The 26260-nt window shown below is 43.3% G+C and overlaps 1 protein-coding gene across 6 annotated transcripts in view; it reads left to right on the top strand.

Annotated features, from left to right (window-relative positions):
* Clip4 (CAP-Gly domain containing linker protein family member 4) overlaps positions 1 to 26260 on the top strand; it is a 97454-nt gene that overhangs the window by 20695 nt on the left and 50499 nt on the right. For all 6 annotated transcript variants that reach the window (XM_021149451.3, XM_021149448.3, XM_029471329.2 and 3 more), the window contains exons 2-8: positions 340 to 487; positions 9582 to 9721; positions 11420 to 11513; positions 12404 to 12565; positions 14180 to 14298; positions 17146 to 17382; positions 21536 to 21671. In XM_021149451.3, coding sequence (XP_021005110.1) covers positions 355 to 487; positions 9582 to 9721; positions 11420 to 11513; positions 12404 to 12565; positions 14180 to 14298; positions 17146 to 17382; positions 21536 to 21671 — 1021 coding nt within the window. In that variant the 5' untranslated portion in view covers positions 340 to 354. The remainder of the gene's footprint in view (positions 1 to 339; positions 488 to 9581; positions 9722 to 11419; positions 11514 to 12403; positions 12566 to 14179; positions 14299 to 17145; positions 17383 to 21535; positions 21672 to 26260) is intronic.

The raw sequence follows: 26260 nt of genomic DNA, 5'->3' as shown, positions 1-26260 counted from the left end.
AGTTAAGTAAGGTCAGGTGATGGGGCCGCTGTATCCTTTAATGCTGCCCATTTGGATTAGCTCAGCCTTGTAACAAGGTTTTTTTCTCTTAGCATGAAATTAATTTTAAAAAAGCAATTATAATTTGTTTCCCAAGCTTTGTATTGTGACAATACCTGGGCTGCCGATGGTACCTAGGGTGGTAGGAAGTGATGCATAGTTCTTAAACAACTGCTTGCTCAGACATTAAACATGTCAGGCTATAGGAGTCTGTCAGGACTTTTGTGACTGCAGGCCGTCATCTAAGCTACACACAATTGAAGGAGAAATGCATTCTGATTTTTGCTTTCCCCATTACAGGTGGTTTTCTAGAAGATGACCATAGAGGACCTCCCGGATATTCCAGTGGAAGGAAGCTCTCTGATTGGAAGATACCCATTTTTATTCACAGGCTCAGATACATCTGTTATCTTCTCCATTTCTGCAGCACCGATGCCTTCGGACTGTGGTATGTCATGGGCTGTGGTATGTCCTGGGTCTACCTCTTGTCTGTGACCTGGTCTCAGACTCCCGTCTCAGGCTGTCTATGCTCTTATGCTCTTTTAAAGCCATGTGCTGTGATTTTTTTTTAAATATGATTTTCAAATTTTTCCTTTTTCAAAACCACAATTGCTTATCGAAGTTTCTGCCTCTTATGCCCAATGCTTTATTTCCGTTGTCAGCATTTTTATTATGTCAAAATGTTGACTTTTAAGCACTATCATGCATTTGGGGGATTTTAGTTTTAGAATGTAATGGTGCTTAAACATGTAGCATTCTGCTACTTAGGGAGGGATTGTATGGAATTCCCACGGAGGCTAGAATGAGATCAGCTTCTATTGAAATTGGTCCATTTAAGTTTCCTCTGTAAAATGGAAACTTAGAAGAGGTCTACTTTTTGTCAGTTTTGATTTATTCTCTCCGAGAGTACATTTTATAAGGTAGTTAATAAATGAATGAAATAATTTAAGGAGGTAAATGGATAGAATTGTTACATTTGCAATGTTGTTAGAGTTTTCAGGTCGAATCGATCACCATTTCAGAGTGTCTTTGGAGGCAGGGATAATTCAGGTTTTGAATACTATTTGTAGATTAAAATTACTACGCTGGTAATTTGCCTTAAAAACCCCTCATCCATTCTAATGATTCCTTACTCCCAAACTGCATTCAGATTCTACAGGGGTTAACCCATCACCATGCAAGGACTTTCTGCTCCTAGATCCTAGATTCTCTAGAGTGTTTCCCTAGTGTTGACTGCAATCACTGCAGTTCTAGCAAAATGAGTTATGTGGGAGAAACCTTGAGCAGGACATGGGCCCTGCTTCGTTTTCTTTCAGCGAGGAGTAGCAGGTATATTTTATTTGGCTTACATAATAAAGGGCAAGGCGGTCATTTGATGTTAGAGGCTTAATGTTTGTTGACTCTCTCCATTGGAAGATGATAATGAGTGTCGATCGATCCCATTGCTGAACTGCGGTAAGCACTGCTTCTGTTCTTAGGGTAGTAGATGCTTAGCACCTGTAGGCTTTTCCTTATAGAAATCTCATTTGTGAGACCTCTGGTGTGGCCAGTCAGCCTCTTGCGGATCCTCAGTTATGGGTGTGTTAGTCACTTTTCTCTAATGCATGACTAGGGCACCTTAGGGAAGGAAGGGTGGATTTGGGGATCGTGAGTCTGAGGAATCATAGGAGATGAAACTGGAGCTCCTTATTGTCCTGGTGGGGAAGCAGGGCACCAGGCACAGCAGCAGGGACAGCTGAGAGCTCACACTATGAGCCACAGACAGGAAGCAGACAGTGCTAACTTGAAATGGTGGGAGTCTCTTGAAGCCACAAAGCCCCCTCTGCAGTGACATATTTCCCCTAGTAAGGCCACTTCTAATCCTTCCTAAATAGCCACCAACTGAGGAACAGGTATCCAAATGCCTGAGACTTCTGAGTGACATCTCATTAAAAAACACCACAGTGAGAAACCAATGAAGCAATCTATTTTATTGTTAAGAAGCGTCAGTTATAAAATAGTTCTTGTCTGTGGACTCAAAACTTATCTCCCTGGACTCTGGCCCGGCGGGACTTGTCTGATATGTGGAACCCATACTACTTAATATGATAGAGCCTTCAGAGATTATGAAGTAATTTGAACATTTTTCTTAGTCTGTATTTTCTTTAACCATATGTTTCTAGTCTCCTTACCCGTTTCTGGTGGTCGGGATTTCTAGGCTCTCTAATCTAGATGTTTTCTTACTAAGCTGGAAGTGTCCCTCTTAAAAAGGGGTGTTACATGCTGGGCTTGGTGACAAATGCCAGCAATTGGGAGGCAGAAGCAGGTGGGGTTCCAGGCCAGCATTGTCTACACAGTGAGTTCCAAGATAACCAGGGCTATAGAGACCCTATCTTAAAATAAAAACAAAACAAAACAAGAAAAGAAGAGAAGGAGGAGTCCCATCCGGATGCTAGTCAAACACTTAATAAGTACAGTCCATTGCTGTTACTTGAAATGAGCTGTCTACTTTTTTGTCATTTTAAATATGTTTTTAAAGTAAAAAATGAAGCCGAGCATGGTGGCGCATGCCTTTAATCCCAGCACTCAGGAGGCAGAGGCAGGTGGATTTCTGATTTCGAGGCCAGCCTGGTCTACAAAGTGAATTCCAGGACAGCCAGGGCTATACAGAGAAACCCTGTCTCGAACCGACCCCCCCCCAAATAAATAAATAAAAAAGTAAAAAATTATTTATTTTATACATGTATATGTTTTGTCTGCATACTGTGTTGGTGCCTAGTGCCCTCGGAAGCCAGGAGAGGGCATTGGATCCCCTGGATTTGGAGTTAAAGTTTTGAGTTGCCACAGTGGTGCTGGGAATTGAACCCAGGTCCTCTGGAAGAACAACCATTGCTCTTTCTCATTGCGCCATCTCTTAAACCCACTTGACTGGTTTTTAATGACTGAAGCACCGTGACATGCTTTCTCTCCCCTCAGAGCTGATGGTCCTCATGCAGGGCGTCTTGCTCATTTCTCCAACATTTACTTTCTACACCTTGGCTACTGTCTGTCTCTTAGGCTGGTAGGTAGCCTGGTACCGTGGAGCTCATTAGGAAGGAAGTCTGGGGCTCAGTGGAGAGTTCCTAGGTCAGAATCTACATTGTAACAAGATCCCAAGGCGCTTGTCTCCCTTAGTGTCGGATCAGCTCTGATACAGAACAAGAGTGTAATTGTTTCTGTCCCTCACCAGTAAATCCAAGGGAAGGTTTGATTAGAACTGAAATTACCTAAAAGCTCTGTAGAGAACTGACAGCTTTAAGTTGTCTCTTTTAAAATCCTGCAGTATGATGTTTCTTTCCTGCTCAAGTCCCTGCACTTTTAAATTTTCTCTAACTAGGACTCATATTTATTGGCATGCCTGTTTTTTTTTTTTTTATAGATTTTTGGTATGGGATATTTTTCTCATTATATTTCCCTTATGTAGGAATTTTTTTTCCTGGAGAAAATATCCATTTGACTATGCATTTGTATCAATACATAGTCACCATTGGTCTGGTGAACTGACATAGTTATTGTTTGATTTAACTAAACAACAACAACAACAAAACTTCTAAGAGATGCCATTCAGAAGTCCAGAGTTTTCCCTGGTTAGCCTCTGCACTATTCCCCTCGTCTCCAGAGGAGTGACTGTCTTACACTTAGTGTGAGTGATTAGATCACTAATTATATTTTGTTATCCATGTGAAGACCTGCCAACAACAGGTAGTAACATTTTGAATATTTACAGTCTTATGTAAATGTGTGTATAATTCTGTAACTGAATTGATTCACTACCACACATTTTGAGATCGGTTCTTATTAGTATATGACTTAGATCTTAGTGCATTTATTTAGTTTCTAATAAAAATATTTTATTGATTCCTCTAAAGAGACACTTCATTTTACTATTCTCTCCTAGTACCATCACCGCTAGACTAGGCATTCTGTTAAAAATATTTAAAATTAAAATGTAATTATACCATCTTACCTTAACGTTTCCTCCTTCCAGTCCCTCCCAGCACTAACCCCCTGAGATTCACGGCCTCTTCTTTAATTGTTAATGTTTTACACACACACACACACACACACACACACACACACACACATGCACACACAACCTGCTGTATCTGTTTAGTGTTGTTCATATGCATATGATTTCAGGACTGATAATCAACCAGGAAGTTCATCCATGGGGAATCGTAATTCTCCTCTCAGAAAAGGATGTACATTCTTGTAGGGCATGCAGAAGACGCTTTTCAGGCATGTACTCATATATTTAGAAATTTTTCCATTAGAAATGTTCAGTGCTGGGGCTGGAGAGATGGCCCAGCAGTTAAGAGCACTGACTGCTCTTCCAGAGGTCCCGAGTTCAATTTCCAGCAACCACATGATGGCTCACAACCATTTGTAATGGGATCTGGTGCCCTCTTCTGGTGTGTTTGAAGACAGCAACAGTGTACTCCTATACATAAAATAAATAAATAAATCCTAAGCAAAAGAAAAAGCAATATCTGGTGCCTTTGCAAGTGACTAGTGGATGGGTGAGTGAACTGAACCAGAGAAATGAAATCTATTAACTGCTTGGTAAGAAACTGCTTAGAAAAAATAAAATCCATGAGTAAGGAACACGCCTGAGTTCATGAGTTAAGAGCCAGTATAACCTGCTAACTCACTTGTTTCCCCAGACTCCTCTCTGTTGTTTTGATGGTAGCACCTCTGAGGCGTTTTCTCAGTCCTTTCTTCTCCTTCTTCCCCCTTCCCTGGAATCTTCAGATCTGTAGGATGCCCAGCCACACCTCAGTGGGTTCTTCTGATGACTCTTGTTTGTGCAGCTTTTGTTGTCTGATCCCTGTGGAGGTGTTTGCCAAGTTAGTGAAGATTTAAAAAGGTTTACGAGTCAGGAGGATGAAACTGCCAGCTTGTGAGAGTTCCTGGGTGAGGGCTCCCTTGAAGCTATGGCGTCCACTTACCTATCTTGAACCAGCTGAAAAGATCAAGTAAGCCCCAGTCAGACCCAGGCATCACCTTTCTGGGTCAGTTTGCGCTTTCCGGATGTTGTGCAGTGGGACTGAGACAGGTGCACAGCATGATACCCGAGGGAAGATTTCCCAGTTATTCTGGTAAGTCATCCAGGGCCATGTGGTACCTCATACAGTTCTATTGAAGACTCTATAGGTTCTTGTAATAGGTAAGGCTCCTTCTAGTGAGACTCGAGTGCAACACTGGCTGGTGTCTCTTCTAGGAAACCAGGTTCTGATGTTTGGACACATTGTCTTTGGAAGCAGATCATAGGGACCGTTCTGAGACCTGGTGGTAACTCACCCTCACATCTTGTATTAGTGCTTTTCACGACAGCAGCCATTACAGTCACTGAGTACATGATAAGCACCAGAGTATCTCCTTTCAGGAGGCATCAAGACTCTTAAGGCTCTTCTAAGCCTTCCTTTAATACAGGAAGGCTCTAATACAGTTCCTCATGGGCGGTGGCCCCCAACCATCAAGTTACTTTCATTGCTACTTCATAACTGTCATTTCGCTACTGTTAGGAATTTTAATGCATTTGTGTTTGCTCATGGTCTTAGGCAAACCCTGTGAAAGGGCCATTCAACCCCCAAAGGCATTGTGACCCACAGGTTGAGAGCTGCTGCTCTACCCAGTGTATAGACGGTAGCCATCAGGTATGTAAGGGACAGCTTGCAGTAAATGTTTGGCACACATGCTATAAGCAGTTGGGGTTCTGGATTCATGCTTGAATCTTTGGACAGTAAGTTGAGGACAGGGCCTTCAGTGGATGGGTTGTCCTGGCTTCCAGTTTGAATGTTTGGTCATGCTGTGTGGTATTTTGGCAAACTCTTGAGTTAACCTCCATAGCTGCAGGCATGCAGGTTATTGGTACGTGAGCTGTAGCGGTTGTCTCTCTGAGGTTCACTTGTATATTTCAGCTTCAGGTTGGAGAATCAGAGGATGGGCACTGTTAGAAAGTCGAAAATGTCATTCTGGACATTTGGAAATGTCAGCTGGCCAGACACTGGAGAGAAAGCTAGAGAGACACAGTAAGACTCTAGTAAGGCTCACATATAGCTAAGGCCACAGAGACTGACATCACAGTTCTCTACAGAATCACCACCTTTTCCTCCTCCATCCACATTTCTTGCCGGACACAATCATAGCAAAGCTAACTTGCTTGTAAAATACATTTCGTCTGTTTCAATTTGGCCTGGTCATTCCCAGAAATGCATCAGAAAAACCAGCTCTTGCTTATGCTCAGACTGCAATCCCAGCCAGACCTCTGACGATATCCGACGGGCATCAGGCCATAGAGAGAGCCAGGTTTTTTTCAGGCCCGCTGGTAATGTGGAGTCTCTGAGCAGACTTTTAAATTTATTCCAGGCCAAGACATCAAGCCAAAACCTCACACACGGCGACTTGTTAGAGAAAATCAGGTTCTCCTGAGCTCAGGGCCCTGAAAGTGAAGTGTGCACACCAAGACCTTGTGAGTTCTGGATTCAGTCAGTTGGGGATGAGTCAGAGAGAAAAGAAAACACGCTGCTGCTTTTGTTTATAAAGGCTTACGTGTCCAAACTGCTGTTAAGTTTCAGGTCTTAAGAGGAAAGGGGGCACTTTAAATTTGGACAACAGAACGTTGAAGTGGCAGAAACTTTTCTAGCAAGGTCATGAGCATAGTTACTCGGTCAGTCCTTGGAGTCTTGTTCTGCTGAGCTCAGGCCCACGGCCCCATGGTCAGTTAGCTTTCTAGAGGACTCTGGAGGGTCTTACCCAGCCCAGTGGTGTTTAAGTTACCAGGAACCTATAATCTGCAGGCTTTGCATAAATCCTCTCGCAGTTGTATAATACATGCTTATAATACATGCTTATAAAAGCTTTCAGAGGGACAGTGTAATAAAATACAAAAATCCGTAGGTGATTCAGGAGCTAAGTCATGGCTAAAGGTTCAGTGGGAGTTCAGTATAATGTGGTTGATGTACAAAAGTGGTTATTGCTGTAACATTTCAGATAACTTGAATTGTGGCTGTTACATACAATATATATGTATAATTGTAAGTCATACCAGGGCCTACTTATCACCTGTCAATCACCTGTCTATAATACAGTAGGTGAAGTGTCACATGTCATTTAGCAGCTCTTGGTTTTTTTTTTTTTTTTTTTTTTTTTTGTTTTTTTTTGTTTTTTTTTTTTTTTTTGTTTTTCAAGACAGGGTTTCTCTGTGTGGCCCTGGCTGTCCTGGAACTCACTCTGTAGACCAGGCTGGCCTCAGACTCAGAATCCGCCTGCCTCTGCCTCCCTAGTGCTGGGATTAAAGGTGTGCGCCACCACGCCTGGCTTAAGCAGCTCTTGTTATTTGTCAGCATTTAAGCCACTCAGTTGGACACCACATCAGCCTCTGAGGGATTTTACTTGTGCTTGATAGCTCTTCCCATGTAAGTGAGTCGGATTACATCAACATCTCTCAGGCTTCTCTGTAGGTATATGTGTATGTATATGTATAGTCATATACATATATGTTTTCATAGATATCTACATATATTTCCATGTATACATACATATATGGAAAGGGAACAAAATCATTTTCATTTGGAAAATTTGTGTTCCTCTGAAAAACCCCAAAGTTAATGTGAAGTCAGAATAACTTTAGAATTTGAGTTTTGAGAAGTTTTTTAAAAAAAAGTTTAGGACATTAAATAGAGTCACATCTTTACAGTTTCCCATTAAACCAAAGGGACAGACAATTCAAAGACAAATAAAAAAGCCATATAGTTTCAAAGACGATGAGAAAAACCCCTTGGCTCTTTTCATTAAAAACCCGAAGCATTCAAAGATGGCAAAAGGCACAGCAAATCACCTCCACGACTCAGAACCTTCATTTCCTGGGAGGATTCCTGGAAACTACCCCCCCCCCCACACACACAAATACACACACAGGGCCACCAAGAGCAGGCCAGAGATCAGTGACAGATGAGCTGAAGCGTTGGCCCTGTGCTCACGTTAGGGTCCTCTCCCCTTCCAGCCTCCTGAAGCCATCTGGGCCTGTCCTTTCCTGCCCTAAGAATCACACTTGCTGCCTCGCCTCCGCTGCGGTGCCTGCGCCCTTTAGACTGCTCGATGCTATCTCATCATTTCTAGACACATTTCCTCAACATGCGGTTTTTCAGAGTGGGACAAGACATAGTTACTAAATCTAGATAATTGTTCATTCCTCTGACTGAGATCAATAAATGTAAGTTTAGCAGTTGATTTTCATTTTATCATCTAAGCTTACATCAACTGAATAGACTTAGATTGTATTAGATGACCCTCCAAACTGGTGTGAGACGTCACATAGCTAAGATGGTTATCTTACTTTTTTATTCAGGACACTTTTTATGACTTTTCCTTATGCAAAACTCGAATCACAATTTTGGGGGACTTATGTGGTGTTTGTTAAACTGTAGGTACTCAGCAGGTGTTAGTCGGACTGTTCCCCAGGTTTGCATTTTCTGCCTTTATAGTTTCTTTTTTGCATTGAGACAGTAGCATCTGATGTTCTTCCGTTGTGTTCCTTTGCAGCCTCTTTTGTCCTTAGATGGTCCTTGGTTTTGACTGAGTCTTACTAAAGGCATGCTGAGGAGTCCTGAGATGGCTCCTTCAGGCTTTCTCACACTTTTACTAGTTCATATTCCACAATAATATAGTCACTTTGGGCCCATTCCCTGCATTGCTGGTCACTATTTCCTTATCTGTTGGAATGGCGTCTTAGTTACTGTGAAGAGACACCATGGCCATAGCAGCTCTTGCAGAAGAAAGCATTTAATTGGGGCTGGCTTACAGTCCAGAGGTTTAATCCATTATTATCATGGCGGAAACATGGCAGTGGGCAGGCAGACGTGGTGGTAGAGAAGCAGCTGAGAGTTCTGGATCCACAGGCAGCAGGCAGAGAGAGACTCTGGCCTTGCAATGGGCTTTTTGAAATCTCAGTATAAGGCCACCTCTCCTAGTACTTTCAGATAATGCCACTTCCTGGCGATCAGATATTCAAATCTGTGAGCCTCTGGGGGGGGCATTATCATTGAAACCACCACACTTGGCATTTCACCTCATACTTATGTGGTGGGTGACAACTGATGTGTGTTTATTAAATGTGAAGGAAATGCCAGAGGGTAAAGATAACACACAGACTTCCTGCTTGCCACGTTTATTTTCACCTGTGTTATAGTTGTCCATGGGAACCTACTATCTGTCATTCGTATGTTAAATGAAAAATATTGATGATGTCTCTATGCCTTAAAAAAACTACATCTTCAGAACCCAGGCTTTGGACCCGGGCTCGCACATCTGGTGTTACACTGTATACATGTGGTTCTCGGGACCTGCACAGTCAGGACACATTAAGCTTGCCTGGTTCTTGATTTTGAGAGTGGCTTAATGTTATCTGGCTTTTTTTCTAGTCTCTAGAAAATGTCTGTACTGGTTTCCTGTTTACCCCGTTACTTATTTTCCAGATGCTGGAAACCATTAATAAATGTAATTTGCGCTGTTTTGTATTCCAGGGTTTTCTTTCTTTGACCCTAATGATGCATCGTGCCAGGAAATTCTCTTCGACCCCAAAACTTCAGTCTCAGAATTATTTGCTATCTTAAGACAGTGGGTTCCTCAGGTCCAGCAGAACATAGACATTATTGGAAATGAGGTGAGTGTGCCTGGCATGCTAAGCTCTGTGCTCCTGGGACTAATGATCAGAATACTCCCTCCTCCTGAGAGGAAAGATCCTGACTGGGAGGAGAAGCCAGTCACAGCTCTGTAAGAAGTCTGCGATTCCAGCTTTCAGTGGCGCAGTGTGTGTGCTGTGCTTGCTTCCCACCGGCTCCTCCCGCGGTTCCTCCTGCGCCTGCGCTCTGCTAGTGCAGACTTCGGGTGGGAGCAGGGAGCGCCGTTTTGCACAACTCTTTCTTTGTACAAAGTAGTTCTGCCAACTTCCATGCATTTCATGAAAGTTGTTTTTTTTTCCAGGGTACTTTAATTTCTTTTTATTTTTATTTTTTTTTGTAATTAAGACATCATTACATCATTTTCCTCTTCTCTCTCTAACCCCTCCCATGTTCCCTATCCCCGTTCCCTTTCAAATGCATGGCCTCACTTTCTTTGTTATTACATATTTATATTACTGAATATATAAATTCAACCTGCGAAGTCTGTATGATGTACCTTGTATGTATGTGATTTCAGAGTGGACCACTGGTATTGGATAACCAGTTGAGGGGCTCTTCTCTGGGGAAGACGTATTTCTCCTGATGTTAGCATTTCTTAGTAGCCTGTTCAGGCTGGGGTCCCCTCTTTTGTGTTAGCCTGCCTATTGCTGTTGTCTTTATTCAGGTCTTGTTCAGGCGTCATGTTCATGAGACTTCATGGGTGTAGCGTCTTGATGTTTCTAGGAGACACTGCTCCCAGCAAACTTCCTGTTCCTCTGGCTCTTAGTCTTTCTATCCCCTCTTATGCTATGATCTCTCAGCGTAGGTCAGGGAGCTGAGTTGCAGATATATCAGCTGGGGCTAGGCAACCATGCATCTTTCCCCCCCATTTTTATCAACTGTGGGTTTTTTTTTTTTTATAATGGTCTCTGTCTGTTGCAAAGAGACATTTCTTTGCTGAGGGGAGAGGCCTACTTACTTGTGGGTATACAGATAACAATTTAGAATGTAGCTAAGAATTATTCTGCTTTTAGTTAAGTGGTGATAGTAGGTTCTCCAAGATCCTTGGATTCACTGTTCCTGGGTATCTGGCTAGGTTTCCAGTACCAGGCACGGTTTTCCTCTTGTTGAACCACTGGTTGCTGCTAAGGTGTGCTTACAACTATGGTACTCTTAGGACTATCAGATAGTTCATTTGACTCATACCACAGTGGTCATTGTAGTTCGTCCGTATCATACCTGGGTAGGACTCTTGGTTACTTCCTTCCTGTAGAAGCGCATGGCACCTTTTGGTTCTCTGGAAGCCAGTCCCTAGGGAGGAGGCTTTCAGGTCCCATCCAGCTCAGACCCTCTTGGTCTTATGTCTTAAGCAGAGAGTGTCTTCTTCAATAGGGACTTACCTTCCACCTCTAGGAGGCAATCAATGACAGCAGCAGTAGCCTATGATGTTTTGGGAGTCACTGACTCCTCTGACCAAAATTCCCTCAAAGGGGAATTTCCTGACCAGTGTTGGGGGTTTTGTTAGTGTATGGCTTTGGAGTAGAGGAATGCTGCCAGCCTAGATGGGAACGTTTCATTTGAACTATAGATGTATATGTTAGGGAAGACTTACATGTTTCTTTGTAAGTTTAGGGAATTAGATAATACGATTCTTATGACTCCTTCAGACATCCTTACTGTCTTTTCACCTCCTTCCCTAGATTCTTAAGAGAGGCTGCAATGTGAACGATAGAGATGGACTGACGGACATGACTCTGTTACATTACACTTGCAAGTCTGGGGCTCATGGCATTGGTGAGTATGTGGCTTGCTCCTTGCTGTGCATCTGTGCCCATTGCTGGCGAGTGGCCTGGGCGGGGTGCCCCCACTGACCATCAGCCAAGTAGGTGAGGAGGAGTCAGTTTGATCCACACAAAACTTTGTTCCTTTCCTGGGGGAAGTCTTTATAGTGTGATTACATCTCCATATGTTCTAACTGCCTAACTGCCCAATGGTTGAGATGAACTGGTACCACCCAAGAGTCTTCCAGGCTTCCAGCAAGGCTGGGTCAAGATCACTTTTCTAGCCTAGCTCTCCTTCAAGGCTAGGACATAGGCTTATCTCTGGGTTTTATTCCTATTTATGAAACATGTCCAAAACTGCTATTCTTCTGTGGTTTATGAGGGCTAACCTGCCCCTCTGATTAGACTCTATATTATGTTGTCTCCCCTTATTTCAACGGGCTGATTTAGAACTTTTTAAACTCTTAGTGGTAAAGGGCTTTTTCTTCTTGTAATCCATAATGTGCTCATATTCCCATAAAAAATCAAAAAGAATTTATAGTCTAAGAATGAGATCAAGGCAAAATAGTAGCCAGGACATTTTTGTACTGGTCTGGCACTTTGCATTTAGTCATTGAATTTCATAGTCTGGAAGTCTTAGTTTATTTAAAGGATGTCTCACCATGCTCTTAGGCTGTCAGAATTTTACTCAGTATCAGTAACGGGATGGTGAGTATTTTCAGTGTTTTCTTCCTTCACACTCTTGAATGGGAATAAACTCCTGAAGGTAAGCTTTTTGACATAAATGTAGATCCAGTGTGTTGTTTGCTTTGACTTTTTAAAGAAAGACATTAGAGATGTATGTATTGGGAATTAAAGTTTGTACTGAAGAAAAGTAATTTAGGGTTTTTAATTTTTCTTCAGGCGATATTGAGACAGCTGTAAAATTTGCAGCTCAACTTATAGACCTGGGAGCAGACGCGAGTTTGCGGAGTCGCTGGACGAACATGAACGCGTTGCATTACGCTTCGTACTTTGATGTCCCAGAGCTTATCAGGGTGATTTTGAAGACATCGAAACCAAAAGGCAAGTGCTGCAAGATCTCCATTAGCAATGGGGCATTCTGTAATGGCGTTCAGGTCAGCGCCGAGGAGGCCTTGCGTCTACTGTGCTTTGTTTTTACTTCCTACCCTGGTTGACTTCTGAAGTAGTTTAGATTTTTTTTGTTGGAGGTTACAGTCCTTTCACAAAAGGCTTAGTACAAAGAGCTACAAGTTAAAACACCAACTGTTTTCTGGATCTTTCTGTCTCTGCAGCTTCTCTAGTGTAGTGAGGATTTTATGTGTAACCCGTGCCCTGTGGGTTTTAATTCTTCTGTCTTGCTTGGGAAGCCAGAGAGAGAGAGCAGAGTGTTTTGGCTGGTATTGAAATAACGAAGGGGGTTCTTTTAGTTATCATTCATTTAAGAAAGCCTTTGATGAATTTTAGGGTCCCCTAACATCTTGATGGAGAGACTCTAAGCCTGATGTTCTCTCTGGTTCTCCTCTTTTGAGAAGAATAAGAGCAAGAGAGTACTCTTTCAGCTTTGAGAGAACTCCCAGTGCCAGCCCTTTTAGAAAAGAGGACACTTTAGAGATTCAAGAGATAAAGCGACTAGAGTGTTAGTTTCTAACTTTTAGTTCCCACAATTATTCAAGTTCTTTAAAATTCTGCCTTTCCAACTTCTGAATGATGTTGGGAGAGAGTCTCTGTCAATGGTCCTATGTTCAGGAATGATGGAGTCTGTGTGAGTTGGTCTGTATTGTCATTTGTGTGTGGTCATGCCAGTGTGGTCCCCTATAGATTATTGTACACTTGCTGAGCCAGAGACTCTTGTAGGGAACATTCAAAGTAGGATTATTCTTTCAGAGGATCTTCTGTTCAAGTACAATGCAGTATGGTTTACTGTTATTAAATTGTTACTGTTATTTAGAATTGCAAGGTTCATTTCCTTATTGTAGAGGCCAGATCCATCTGCCGAGTAGTGTCCTGACTTGGGGTGTTTGCCCGTCTGTCTGTCTTCCCGTACTTGTTACTGGTTTGAGGAGTCTTCATTGTTCAGCCATTTTTATTTTGTGAAGAGCTGACTGGTGAATAGCTGTTTTAGCTTTTCAGACTAATTGTGCATGTCACAGCTACTCATTTCTGCAGTTGGAGTGTCGATGCAGGCTCAGAGAATGTTTCTGTGGATGAGTGTGCAGGCATTCCCTCAGAAGTTTGGGAATCAGTGGGTAGGGTGTCTTTGGATCAGAGGGGTCCCTTTGCTGATCCTTGTCCTAAAGGTGACTTTCTTACCTTGCTATTTCAAGGAAGTGCCTGAGGGGATTGAGCAGACCTGGGAAGCCACTTATGGCACAAGTATGAATTGTTCCACTTACTGCCTCCATGATGGGGGTCACCTTAGGAAATATACCGAAAGCTGGAAAACTTGTGGGATATCATTCCCTTTACAAGGAATTACATGAGCTAGGACAATATTCATTTTTTTTAAAAGCAAGTTATAATCATGGAGATTTGTCCCACTGTGAAATCCTGCACTTGGTGGGGGGCAAGTCTATAAAAAGGCAGAAATCTCCTTCCTGAAACCTCATGACTCTTCTTAGAAATTGTGATAGCTGAGTTTAACATTTTAGCTAATATATGTGTGGTGTTTAATTGTAGATGTGGATGCCACTTGCAGCGACTTTAATTTTGGGACAGCCCTGCACATTGCAGCACATAACTTGTGTGCAGGAGCCGTGAAAACCTTGCTGGAGCTGGGAGCGAACCCTGCCTTTAGGGTAAGAGACTGAAGCTGGGGAAGGAAACCTCACGCCCTCCCCGGTGGAAGCTTGACTTCAGAGGCTGTTACTGATTGAGCTCTTACAGGAGCAAACGCCATCCGTTTTTGCTTCACATATAAACAGTATGATGATGTCTTTTACTTTCAATACATTTAAGTGATCCTGGGGAATTTCCCTCCTACTGAAGTATATAAAACTCCCATTCAGAAAAAGAGAATCTTAAAGTGTCTTTCATTTAGGCTTCTGGCATATTTATTAAAAATGATCTGTTATCGACAAATGTCGTATGTGCTAACATTATTAAGTTCCTTCGAAAAGAATAACAGTGAAAGTAAATACAAAGTCCAAACAAATGTTCCTTTAATAATTAAGTAACCTTTTAAACTAGCCATCATGAGTCCAGAAAGTCACCTCTGGACCTTACTTTGAGAGTCATTATGGCAGCAGAAAATGGAGCTCTGCTTTTAGCTGTGAAGAGACCTTCTGAGGTTTGGAAGATAATGTTGCTCTCATTTGTGTGTGTATATATGTGCCTGTGCCTGTGTGTGTATATATATATGTGTGTGTGTGTGTGTGTATATGTGTATATATGTGTGCATATCTGTGTGTGTATATATATATGTGTGTGTGTGTGTATGTGTATATATGTGTGCATATCTGTGTGTGCATGTGTGCATGTGCATACTTGTGTATATTTGTGTGCAAAGCCCAGAGGTTGCCATCAAGTATTTTCTTCAGTTACTTTCCATTCTAATTTTATTTTTTGAGACAGGGTTTCTCTGTGCAGTCCTGGCTGTCCTGGAACTCACTCTGTAGACCAGGCTGCCTCTGCCTCCCCAGTGCTGGGATTAAAGGTGTGCGCACCATCACCCGACTCCACATTAATTTTTGAGACACAGTTCTCCACTGAAGCTGGATCTCACTGATCATTCACCTCGTCTACCCAGCCAACAAGTGCAGGGCTCCTCTGCCTCTGCCTCCCAGCACTGAGGTCACAACCACAGGCTACCACAGCCAGCCTTTTATCTGGGGTCTAGGAACCACTCAGTGCTCACTTTATGAACTAAGCTATTTTGTCTCCCAGGCCCAGCCTTTTTTTTTTTTTTTTTTTAAATTATATGTTTCTTCTTACACATACCCCTCACTTTCCAGAGTATAGACTTGAGTGCCATACGTGTGTTCATTGTATTTTCTAATTTCTTTTGAAATCTAAGATAAAATTAGTTCAGTATCATTCCAGGCATCTTATAGTATATTTTTAAAAAGCTGACTTGAATTTTAAAGGCAAAACCCACACCAAACCAAATCAAAAGACAATTACAAACCGAGTATGTTCTTAACTCTGAAATGGCCTGTGAGGTCTTATCAGAGGAGAGAGAAGTCAAAGCACGGTTTTCAGTTAACAGCCCTGAACACTTCCTCACGGGGGCTAGGGTTTGGGTCGGGGAGCATGGAAGAAAGATGATTCAGGGTGATGAATGGTGTGGGGAGTAGACAGACTGGCACCTGGGTGCCTCCTGGGGTGCAGGTGGTGCAGCTTGCAGGGAAACCCTGCCAGCGTCACATGGGTATCTCCTGGTTAATCATTCATCTCCCCACATCCCATTTTCTAACTGGGCTACTGACATCTCAGCATGTTTTTAGTTGGTTACTGCCTCTCCTACTATAATGTGAACTCCTCACCGTTTGGAATTAAGATACTGAAAGACCCCCGTTTCTGGGGAGACTCTTGCTCAAGTCCCAGGATGAACCAATGCCCCAATAACTCGAGAGAAACCCTTCTTGATGCAATATCGCGTGAGGTTTAATTGGGTATCAGCATGCTGAGGCCGAGCTCGTAACCCACACAGGGTCAGAGGAGATCGACCCCCAGCAGTTGCAGTCGAGGGTTTTTAAAGAATAAACCGTAAAGTGAGGGGAGGATAAGACCACAAAGAATGGGGATGCTGAGTAAACATCGTAAGAATGGGGATCTCTCACGGAAAGGTTACAGGCTATCTTTGGCAAACATTCTTGGTCCCTTACACTATGGGTCAGGCACCTGGGTGGGTCACCCAGTGGTCATCATTCTCTCAGGCTGAAGGTGAAAGAGCAAAGAACTCCATGCTGGGCTTCGTGTCTAGGGGTCTAAGAAACACATTGAGTTGGGGGGTCTTACAGTACCGCTAGAGATTGTGGTTAAGCTTTTCCTTGAAAAACCCAAGTAAGAGGCTTTGTTTTTAGGATGGGCTTTAAGTTATATAAACACCACATAAACCAAATGGGCTTCCAGCTGGCTGTTTCATCTTAGGGGAGAAACTCCTCCAGGATGCAGTCTCCTCGCTGTAGGGAAAACGGTGGGTGCAGCTTAGGATGCAGTAGATAGTGTAGAGACTGTCGGCTCTCCTGAAATCTGAGCTGCTGCATCACCCAGGCGGGTGGCGGAGGTCACAGAGCCAGCGTGGCAATTGGTGGAGTGTAGTCACGTGGCCCTTAATGACAAGGACAGGTTTTAAGACAAACATGATGAGGCAGATATTTTACCTTTGTGTGACCCTCCGTAAACTAAGGTGGCTGTGACTCTGGATCCGCGTAGGTGGCCCCTGGTTGACTAAATGTTATAACAAGTGTACGTGGATGTAGCTGGGCTCCAGATTGGGCAGCCAGGCATCCTGGTACCTCTGTGTGTGCTTGTGCAGCCGCCCGGTGGATCCATTTCTCGGAGCTGGTACTCGCCCTTCTCCATGTACAGAATGACATTTTCTTACCAGATCACCTCCCCGACTTTAAGGCCCCCCCCCAGTAGGTAGCTGTCTAGGGGCTCCCGAGTGTGAGGAGCTGAGGTTTTGCTCTTGTCTCTGGCAGAATGACAAAGGGCAGATCCCTGCAGAAGTTGTTCCAGACCCAGTGGACATGCCTCTGGAGATGGCCGATGCTGCAGCGATCGCGAAGGAAATCAAACAGATGCTCTTGGATGCGGTGCCTCTGCCCTGTACCAGCGCTAAGGCCGTGCTTCCAAACTCTGATCACATCACCAGCAGGGCCATGCTGACATCTCTCGGCCTGAAGTTGGGGGACCGTGTTGTCATCGCAGGGCAGAAGGTACAGTAAGTCACTGCGGTGCCTGAAGTTTGGGGGGAAAGTTTCGACACCCGTGGACAGAAAAGTGCTCGATTAAAAATGTGAAGTTTGGATGTAAGTTTCCTGGTGAACTTTATAGTGAAGGGTTCTTTACTTACATGGGAAGCAGTGGTGTAGAGAACTATTGAATGACTTTAGAGCCAGGAGCTGAGAAATGGCTTTGCTCTGTCTACTCTGAATTGTCCCTGCCAGTGGCTTCTGCCAACCGAGCAGAGGAAACCCTCATTCCTCTTCTGGGTGGCTTTGAAGTCTCACAAATAGGGAACATCAGATGCTCCAGACCTGCTCGTCAGGAGGTCAGCCAGCGCCTCTTTACATAAAAGCTTGATAGACGGAGCTGTGGTTTCAGTGTGACTGCCACGGTGGCTATGCTCTCTTTTCTTTGGATACCTCTTTTGGGAGCTTTTTCCCCCTGTCAGTGCAGGGACTTGGGCAGAGCCCTGTGAAACGTGGGAAGTGCTGCACTCCTGAGCCACACACCATTATAGGCTTTTATTCTTAGTTTTGAGGTAGTAGGAATCCCCAAGTGTGGAGTGGAATGGGGAACTCGTGCCTAGACATTAGCCTTTCCAGCTGCTAACATCTCAGTATCGAGCTGGGTGATGAAGGCTTCTCAGAGAACCATGGATTTGAAAGCTTGATCTTCCCCGCTAGGGGGAAATTGCTTCACAAAGGAAGCAGCTATAGATGTGTTTTAAGTGAAGAGTGAGTGACATTTACCAGTTTACAAAAGAGTAGGACATTGGTCACTTCACTACTGGTTGGAATGAAAGTGCCAAGCATTTATTAATATGTGGCTTTTAAAAATGATGGGTGAACAGCAAGTCTTCTTTGTAGCATTCTTGTAACTATGTCTCAAGGGGTTTAAAGGGTTACTGTCTGTTTTGAGATGAAGTTTTCTTGATGAGGGGTGAGGACTACACTTACCTGTGGGTATGAGGACCACTGTTAGATTGTTATTAGGGATTGTGGTGGTTTACATACAAGTAACATAGTGCAGACAGAGCAGGTTAGATTTAGGATATATAATTTTTTCCCCCAACAATTAATGAAAGAGTTTGAAAGAGACCAGGAAGAGTGTATGGGAGGGATGGAGGGAGGAAAGGGGATGAAAAAAATGATATAATTGTATTATAATCTCAAAAATACAAGAAAAAAGTTATTGTGCTTACGTTTTGGGTTGGATAATTTTACACTCAAATAGAAGCATCTGTTGTTATGTAGCCGAGAGTGACTTCAAATTTCAGATCTTTCCTCTTCCCAAAAGCCAAGATTCTAGTGAACACTGCAACCAGCTAGCTTTATAGTTACTTTGTGTGTGTTGTATATGTGTGTGTGTATGGGAGAGAGAGAGAGAGAGAGAGAGAGAGAGAGAGAGAGAGAGAGAGAGAGAGAGAGAGAGAGAGAGAGAGAAGAGGAGAGGAGAGGAGAGAGAGAGAGAGAGAGAGAGAGAGAGAGAGAGAGAGAGAGAGAGATATTGAGAATGTATATGTGCATTGTGTACACAGGTGGGGGCCAGGGTGTGATTCAGGTTTCTTCCTCAGTTCATCTCTACTTGACTTCTTGACACCCAGTGTCTGACTGAAAGCCAGCAAACCCCAGGTGTCCTCTGCAGACCTGAGGTTATAGGTGTGTACCAGAGTGCCTGACCTTTTTAATGTGGGTGGTGGGGATTGAACTCTAGTCCTTATGATTCTGATCACCCCAACCCGCTAGTGTTACATTTTGAGAGCACCAACTGTATCTTGAGTTTCCTTTTTAAAAACTCACCTATTACACTGCCATGTCTAGAAAGGACTCCTTTCTGTTGGAGAGCTCGTGGGCCTCTTCAGACACCCCTTGAGCCCATCTGTTGGGGTTACTTCTGGACTGGTTGTGCCCTTTTCTGATGACTCTCCTGTCTTCCACGCCATATTCATCACTTCTATTTATGACCAGTGAGCGGGTTTCAAGACTACAATTTCACTGCCAAACTGTTTTGATAATATTAATTCCTTACCCTTTTCTATGTATATTTTAGTTTTTTTTTTTTGGTTGTTGTTAATTTCAATGAAAAAATTCTGCTGGGATTTTGAACTGAGCACCCTTGAGTCTAGATCAGGCTGAGAGAATTTTACATCTTAAGCACTGTATGCATCTGTATTCATATGGGTCATTGGATTATTTAATCAATATCTGTGGTTTTAACCATGTAGGTATTGCATACGATTTGCTAGGTTTAGACTTAATATATTTTTGAGGTTTGTGTGTGTGAGCTATTGCTGAAATTTTATTTTCTCGTTCATTTCTAAGATATGGAAATAGTTGGTCTTTGGACACTGCCTGTTCTTAGCTTTTTTCCTTTGTAGATTCTTTGTAAACAATCGTCTTGTCTCCTCTTCCTCCTCACCCTCTTTCCCCGCCTTTACCACATCTTTCTCCAAATGAGGTCTCACTGTCTTGCTCCCTGCGGATTTAGTGTAGATGTCATTATTTGTCAAGCTAAGAGGTCCTCAACTGCCAAATTATGGCTTTCCTTAAAGCTGTCACCATGGAAGGCTGTGGCAGCTGGTTGTAGGCGTCTGTGTCTTCTCTTTCACCCGTCTGTGGGTTATGCCAGATAATTCCTCATGAGCCTTGTGTCTCATTGGAAACCTTGCATGTCACCATGGAGTAGTCCCCTTATTACTGGGTTTGGTTGACCCTACATGTGCTGAAGATGCTTGTGTTTGTGTTTAAGTGGGATATTGGTTTGTAGTTGCTGTGTCTTGACCAGTTTAATGTCAAGGTAATGTTGACATTAATGCCTTGAGAACCCTGTCTCTTCACTCAGATTTTAGGAGAGCTTGTATAGAGTTTGTATTTTGCCTGTAAATTTTTGGTAGAATTTACCACTGAGGCCATCTGTCCCCTGGGAACTTTTTTCTTCTCTCAGTTTTAAATTACAAATTCAAGCTTTAGCTTTTTTTTTTTTTTTTGAAAGTTTGTTTCTTTCAAGCATTTGCAATGATATTCAATGATATAGTCGAACAAGCTGTTTGCAACATTGTCTCATCTTCTAAGATGGCTGCAGGTGTTTGTCTTGTTGCCGATGTTGCCAGTTTGTGTCTTATCTCTCCTTTAAAAAACTGTTTTCTAGTTAGGGGTTCTAGACTTTTTATTCTTCAAAGAATGTGTTACTGGTTTCATTGTTTTTTTTTTTTGTTGTTGTTCTTAGTTTAATATTAGCATTGACCGGTTTCTCTGGCTTTGGGGCTTCATGTTAGTTTGCCGAGGTGGGAATTCTGATCCTCGATTTTAGGCAGTGTCTGAGGCTCACATTCTTCTCTAAGCACCGCTTTTATTGTTTCCTGCACATTCTGACATTCATTTCCATTCAGACTATTTATTAATTTTCCTTATTAGGAAAAAATTCTAATTTTTACCCTTTTACTCTGGGCTGTTTCTCCTTGCTTGGTGCAGGTGCATGTCTCGGAGATTACCATGGATCTCCCTACCAATGGTTTGTAGTTTTAACTCTGTTCTGGCTCAAGAACATATTTTGTGTGATTTCTGCTCCTTTTTTTTTAAATTGATTTAGACTTTGTGTTTGTTTTTTATTGTATGTGCGTGGTGTTGGGCTTGCATGGATGTATGTGTGCTATCTGTGTGATCTATTCTTCTGGCTCAGCGGAGTACCTCAGATTCCATGGAATTTGAAGCTCCAGATTGCAGTGGGCGCCGGGAATTGAGCCTGGCTCCTGTGGAACTGCTGAGCCAGCTCTCAGCCAGTTCCTCTGCACTCGTATGCTTCTGTCTGGGGTGGAGTGCTCTGTAGATACCAGAATGGATTTGCAGCTGGCTTCCCTTTTCCATATCCTCACTGATTTCTGGTCTGCTCAATCGGCTGGCAATTGAGAGAGGTGAGCTGAGTCCTACCACAACGTGGACTTGACTTTTCAGTCCTGTTGGGAAAGAACTTTACCTGGGAAGGATTCCATGTCTTTCTGACAAACCCTTTTTCCACTTAAAAAAGTTTAGCAAAGTCTTACTCTAAAAGTCTACTTTGAAAGACATAAAAAGCAATATTATTAAGAATAGAGTATTTAGAATTACTAGTAAGACTGAAACTTGGTTTGATTTATATTTTCTCTAGGTTGGAACATTAAGATTTTGTGGAACAACGGAGTTTGCAAGCGGGCAGTGGGCTGGCATTGAGCTGGATGAGCCAGAAGGGAAGAACAACGGCAGTGTTGGGAGAGTCCAGTACTTCAAGTGTGCCCCCAAATACGGTAAGGCTGAAGCCAGGCTGAACCCTTCCTTGCAGTTTTAAACTAAGCCTTTCCCTGGCTCCTCCTGTCACATAGAAGAGGATGTGGGTTGTGGATATTCAGTTGCAGGAGCTGGGGTATCTTGTTTACATTGATGAGAAACTAGAGAGGCTGCTGCTATAGAGACAGGGTGGTTGGAGGGGGAAGAGCCCTGAGCTGTTGAGAGCATTCTGCCAGGGTCAGCCTGGCGTTGGGCCAGGCAAGGCTCACCCTCCCCGAGGAGATAAATGCTGGGAAGACGGTTGTGTTTTCTCAGAAAGGAGGAGTGAGATCATTTGCTGATGTAAGGAGAGAGGCATGGGGATGTGTGGAGGTGAAGAGAGAGAGAGGGGCTTGGAGCAGGTCACTTGAGTGCAGCAGACTAGACAGGCATGCGATACCAAAGGCCGACCATAGTCACGTGCACACAAGTGAGTAGGCTGCAAGACTAAGTTCTCTTCTTGCCAAGGCTTGTCAAACTGTTTGGGAAGAGGTACTAGTTAAGCACAGAGTCTGGTTTACCAGGGCTGTTTATTCTGAACTGTTCCACCAAAAGAAGTCTGCACCAGAGCTGAGGCCAGATAGAACAGAGAGACTAGAATGACAGATGGTAGAGGCTGAGGTGGCCAGGGAGAGAAATGAAGATGTGACTGGGAAGAGAGCCCAGGAGAACACCTTGGGATCTGTGGTTCCCGATTCTAGGGCCAAGGATTGAGCAAGGCTGTGGGGATTTAGAGAGCCAGTTAACAGGGGTCCCAGGCACCTGGTTGTGACTGCTCGATAGGGAATGTGATGGATTTGGCTTGTTCTTTAGGGGAGGAAATCTGCCTATCTGTCCTGGTATTCACCAGGACTGATTGTGCATGCGTGAGTGTGTGCCATGAAGAGTGTGAGAAGTTGGGAAGACAAGTGAGAGCGACTTTCACTGTCCTTTCTCACTCTGACAAACGTTTGTTTTGATTCATTCCCATCTGCTCCCTTTCCGTCTTCCTACATACCCCCTTCTCTGTTTTCCTCTCCCCTTCGCACATTGTGTTGTCTATGTTCCCTGATGCTCTCTCCATAGTTGCTCAGCTCAGTTGAAAGTGGAGACAGCACACTGGTGACACTGTGAGGCTTGGGGTCTGACTGCTGGGGCCAGGCCAGCATCTCCTCAGGGATGGGGTGGGGTCATTCTTACTGGTCTGTTCCTCTTTTGCCTCTATGAAATGGATACAGAATCCCTGGGGTTTGTGTAAGGATGGGACATTGATAGATATATAAACTACCTGGGCGGGGATTGATCCCCCGTCAGCACAGAACACATCCTCGCATCCTCGATCAGCTACCTCTTATCAAGCTGCCAGGATTCCTGTTTCTTTCTGTCACACTTGTCTTTGTATATATATTTACTTACTTACATAAAGGCTCAGTGTGTCAGATTTGAAAATCATAAAATAGGAGAAAGAAGAAAATAAAATCACTCAAATATTTTTGATGTCAAGTAATTTTTCTTTGACAGTTTTAAGTATTTAAATAATATATTTTGCCCACATCCATCCACCACTCCTTTCTCTGACTTTTCATAGTGTCTAGTTTATATATTTGTTCTGTTTAATAACTGGATATCCTATTATAAATCTATGCAAGTCTTTGAATGTTGTATGAAAATGTGATTTTTTTTAATTAGGTATTTTCTTCATTTACATTTCCAATGCTATCCCAAAAGCCCCCCATACCTCCCCGTGATTTTTTAAAATTATTTTATTTATTTACATTCTAGCCATTGCCCCTCCCTTCTGGTTCCCCTCCCACAGTTCCTCCTCCCACTCCTCCTCCCCCTTGCCTCCAAGAGGGTGCTCCCCTCCCACCAGGCCTCTCCCTTCTTTGGGGCCTTAAGTCTCTCTAGGATTAGGCACATCTTCTCCCACTGAAGCCAGACCAGGCAGTCCTCTGCCATATATGTATGTGCTGGGGGCCTCGGGCCAGTCCGTGTATGTACCTGGTTGGTGGCTCAGTCTCTTGGAGCTCCAGGTTGGTTGAGACTGCTGGTCTTCCTATGTAACTACCCTCCCCTTCAGCTTCTTCAATCCTTCTCCTAATTCAACCATTGAGGTCCCCGACTTCAGTCCAGTGGTTGGCTGTAAGTATCTTCCTCTGTCTCCGTCAGCTGCTGGTAGGGCCTCTCAGAGGACAGCCATGCCAGGCTCCTGTCTTCAGTCTCTTTTCTATTTTTGTCCCTGCAGTTCTTTTAGACAGGAACAATTCTGGATCAGAAATTTTGACTGTGGGTTGGTAACTCTGTCCTTCTACTTGAGGCCTTGTCTTTCTACTTGAGGTGGACAGACACTACTTCGAGTTCCCTCTCTCAGTGGTTGAGCATTCTGGCTAAGTCATTCCCATTAAGTTCTGAGAGTCTCTCACCTCCTGTGTCTCCAGAGAGCATCTCCTTACCTCCTCCCAAGCTCTGTATTTCCATCCATTCTCCTGCCACCCCCCCATATCAGATCCTGTCCCCCCCTTTCCCTTCCCTCTCCCACTCAGATCCCTCCCTCCATCTGCTTCTTGTGATTATTTTCTTCCCCCTTCTAAATGGGGTTGAAGCATCCTTTCTTGGGCCTTTCTGCTTGTTACACTTCTTACAGTCTGTGGGTTGTATCCTAGGTATTTTGTACTTTTTGGCCAATATCCACTTATCAGTGAGTACATACCATGTCTATTCTTTTTGTGACTGGGTTACCTCATTCAGGATGATATTTTCTAGTTCCATCCACTGGCCTGCAACATTTATGATGTCCTTATTTTTAATAGCTGAATAATATTCCATTGTGTAAATGAGTCACATTTTCTGCATCCATTCTTCGGTTGAGAGGCATCTGGGTTGTTTCCAGCTTTTGGCTATGATAAATAAGGCTGCAGTGAACATAGTGGAGCACATGCCCTTGTGGTATGGTGGGGTATCCCTTGGGTATATGGCCAAGAGTGTTATAGCTGGGTCTTCATGTATATCTGTTTCCAAATTTCTGAGGAACCGCCAGATTGATAACCAGAGTAACCACTTTGGAATCCCACCAGCAATGAGGAGTGTTCCTCTTTCTCCACATCCTTGCCAGAATGGGCTGTAACTTGAGTTTTTGATCTTAGCCATTCTGATTGGTGTAAGGTGGAATCTCAGGGTCATTTTGATTTGCATTTCCCTGATGACTAAGGACTTTAAACATTTCTTTAAGTGTTTCTTGGTCATTTGAGATTCTTCTGTTGTTGAATTCTCTGTTTAGCTCTGTACCGCCCCCCCCACACCCCATTTTTAAATTGGGTTATCTGGCTTTTTGGAAGTTAACTTCTTGAGTTCTTCATATGTTTTGGATATTAGCCCTCTATCAGAGGACTGTGTATGTAGGGTTAGTGAAGACTTTTTCTCAATGTGTGGGTTGCTGATTTGTCCTATTGATGATACCCTTTGCCTTATAGAAGCTTTTCAGTTTCATGAGGTCCTATTTATCAGTTGTTGATCTTAGAGCCTGAGCCATTCTGTTGTGTTCTGTTGAGGAAATTTCCTCTATGTCCATGAGTTCAAGGCTCTTTTCCATTTTTTTCTTCTCAGATTCAGTGTATATCTAGTTTTATATTGAGATCCTTGATCCACTTAGACTTGAGCTTTGTGCAAGGTGATAAATATGAATCAATTTTCATTCTTCTACATACAGCCAGTTAGACCAGCACCATTTATTGAAGATGCTTTCTTTTTTTCCACTGTATATTTTTAGCTTCTTTGTCAAAGATCAAGTGTCCATATAGGTGTGTGGGTTTATTTCTGGGTCTTTGATTCTATTATATTGATTTACCTGTCTGTCTCTGTACTAATACCGTGCAGTCTTTATCACTATTGCTTTGTAGTACAGCTTGAGGTTAGGGATAGTGATTCCCCCAGAAGATCTTTCATTGTTGAGAATTGTTTTGGCTATCCTGGATTCTTTGTTTTTCTGTATGAAGTTGAGAACTGCTCTTTCACACCCAGGGCAGGTGTCAACAACTTTATGTTAAGAAGTGAGATTGTCAGCAGAGTCTCATGGATTCATTGACTCATGGCTCCAAGGAGAGGCAAGCGTGATAAAGCAGAGTGGGGGAGCTGCCCCTGGGCCCTCTGAGGACTTGGAGGCAGGTTATGATGTTCGGGCCACGTGTTGGGTTGTTTAAAACGTAAGGCTGCCCTTCTTGCTGAGTAATCTACTGAGTTAGGGCATTGCTAAGGTGCCTGAGGTAGAGTGCAGGGGAGTTGGAGATCCCCTGACAGATCAGAAGACATCAAATTAGTTTCTTCTCAGACGGTTCTCTCTTCTCTCATCTCCACCTTTCTTATGCTTCTGTTCTGTGCCTTGAGTCTGTGTAAGCACCGTGGCTCACCTCAGGGTTACTTTGATTAATTTGTTAGCTTTGGCAATACTGTTCTTTAAATTGTGGCCACTTAATAATTGAGTTAATAGTTGTGGATACTGTTATTTTTATGCTTTCCAATAGTTACAGAAGTAAATACATGTGTCCTGCTTGATAGATTGAAGGCTCATTCAAAAGCAAGCCTCCCCTCCTCTCCT

The sequence above is a fragment of the Mus caroli genome, unplaced genomic scaffold (assembly GCF_978045245.1).
Source record: "Mus caroli unplaced genomic scaffold, Mus_caroli_1 scaffold_18, whole genome shotgun sequence".
In the NCBI taxonomy this organism is placed as follows: Eukaryota; Metazoa; Chordata; class Mammalia; order Rodentia; family Muridae; genus Mus; species Mus caroli.
The sequence above is the reverse complement of the archived record's forward strand: the minus strand, read 5'-3'. Positions and strand labels throughout refer to the sequence as shown.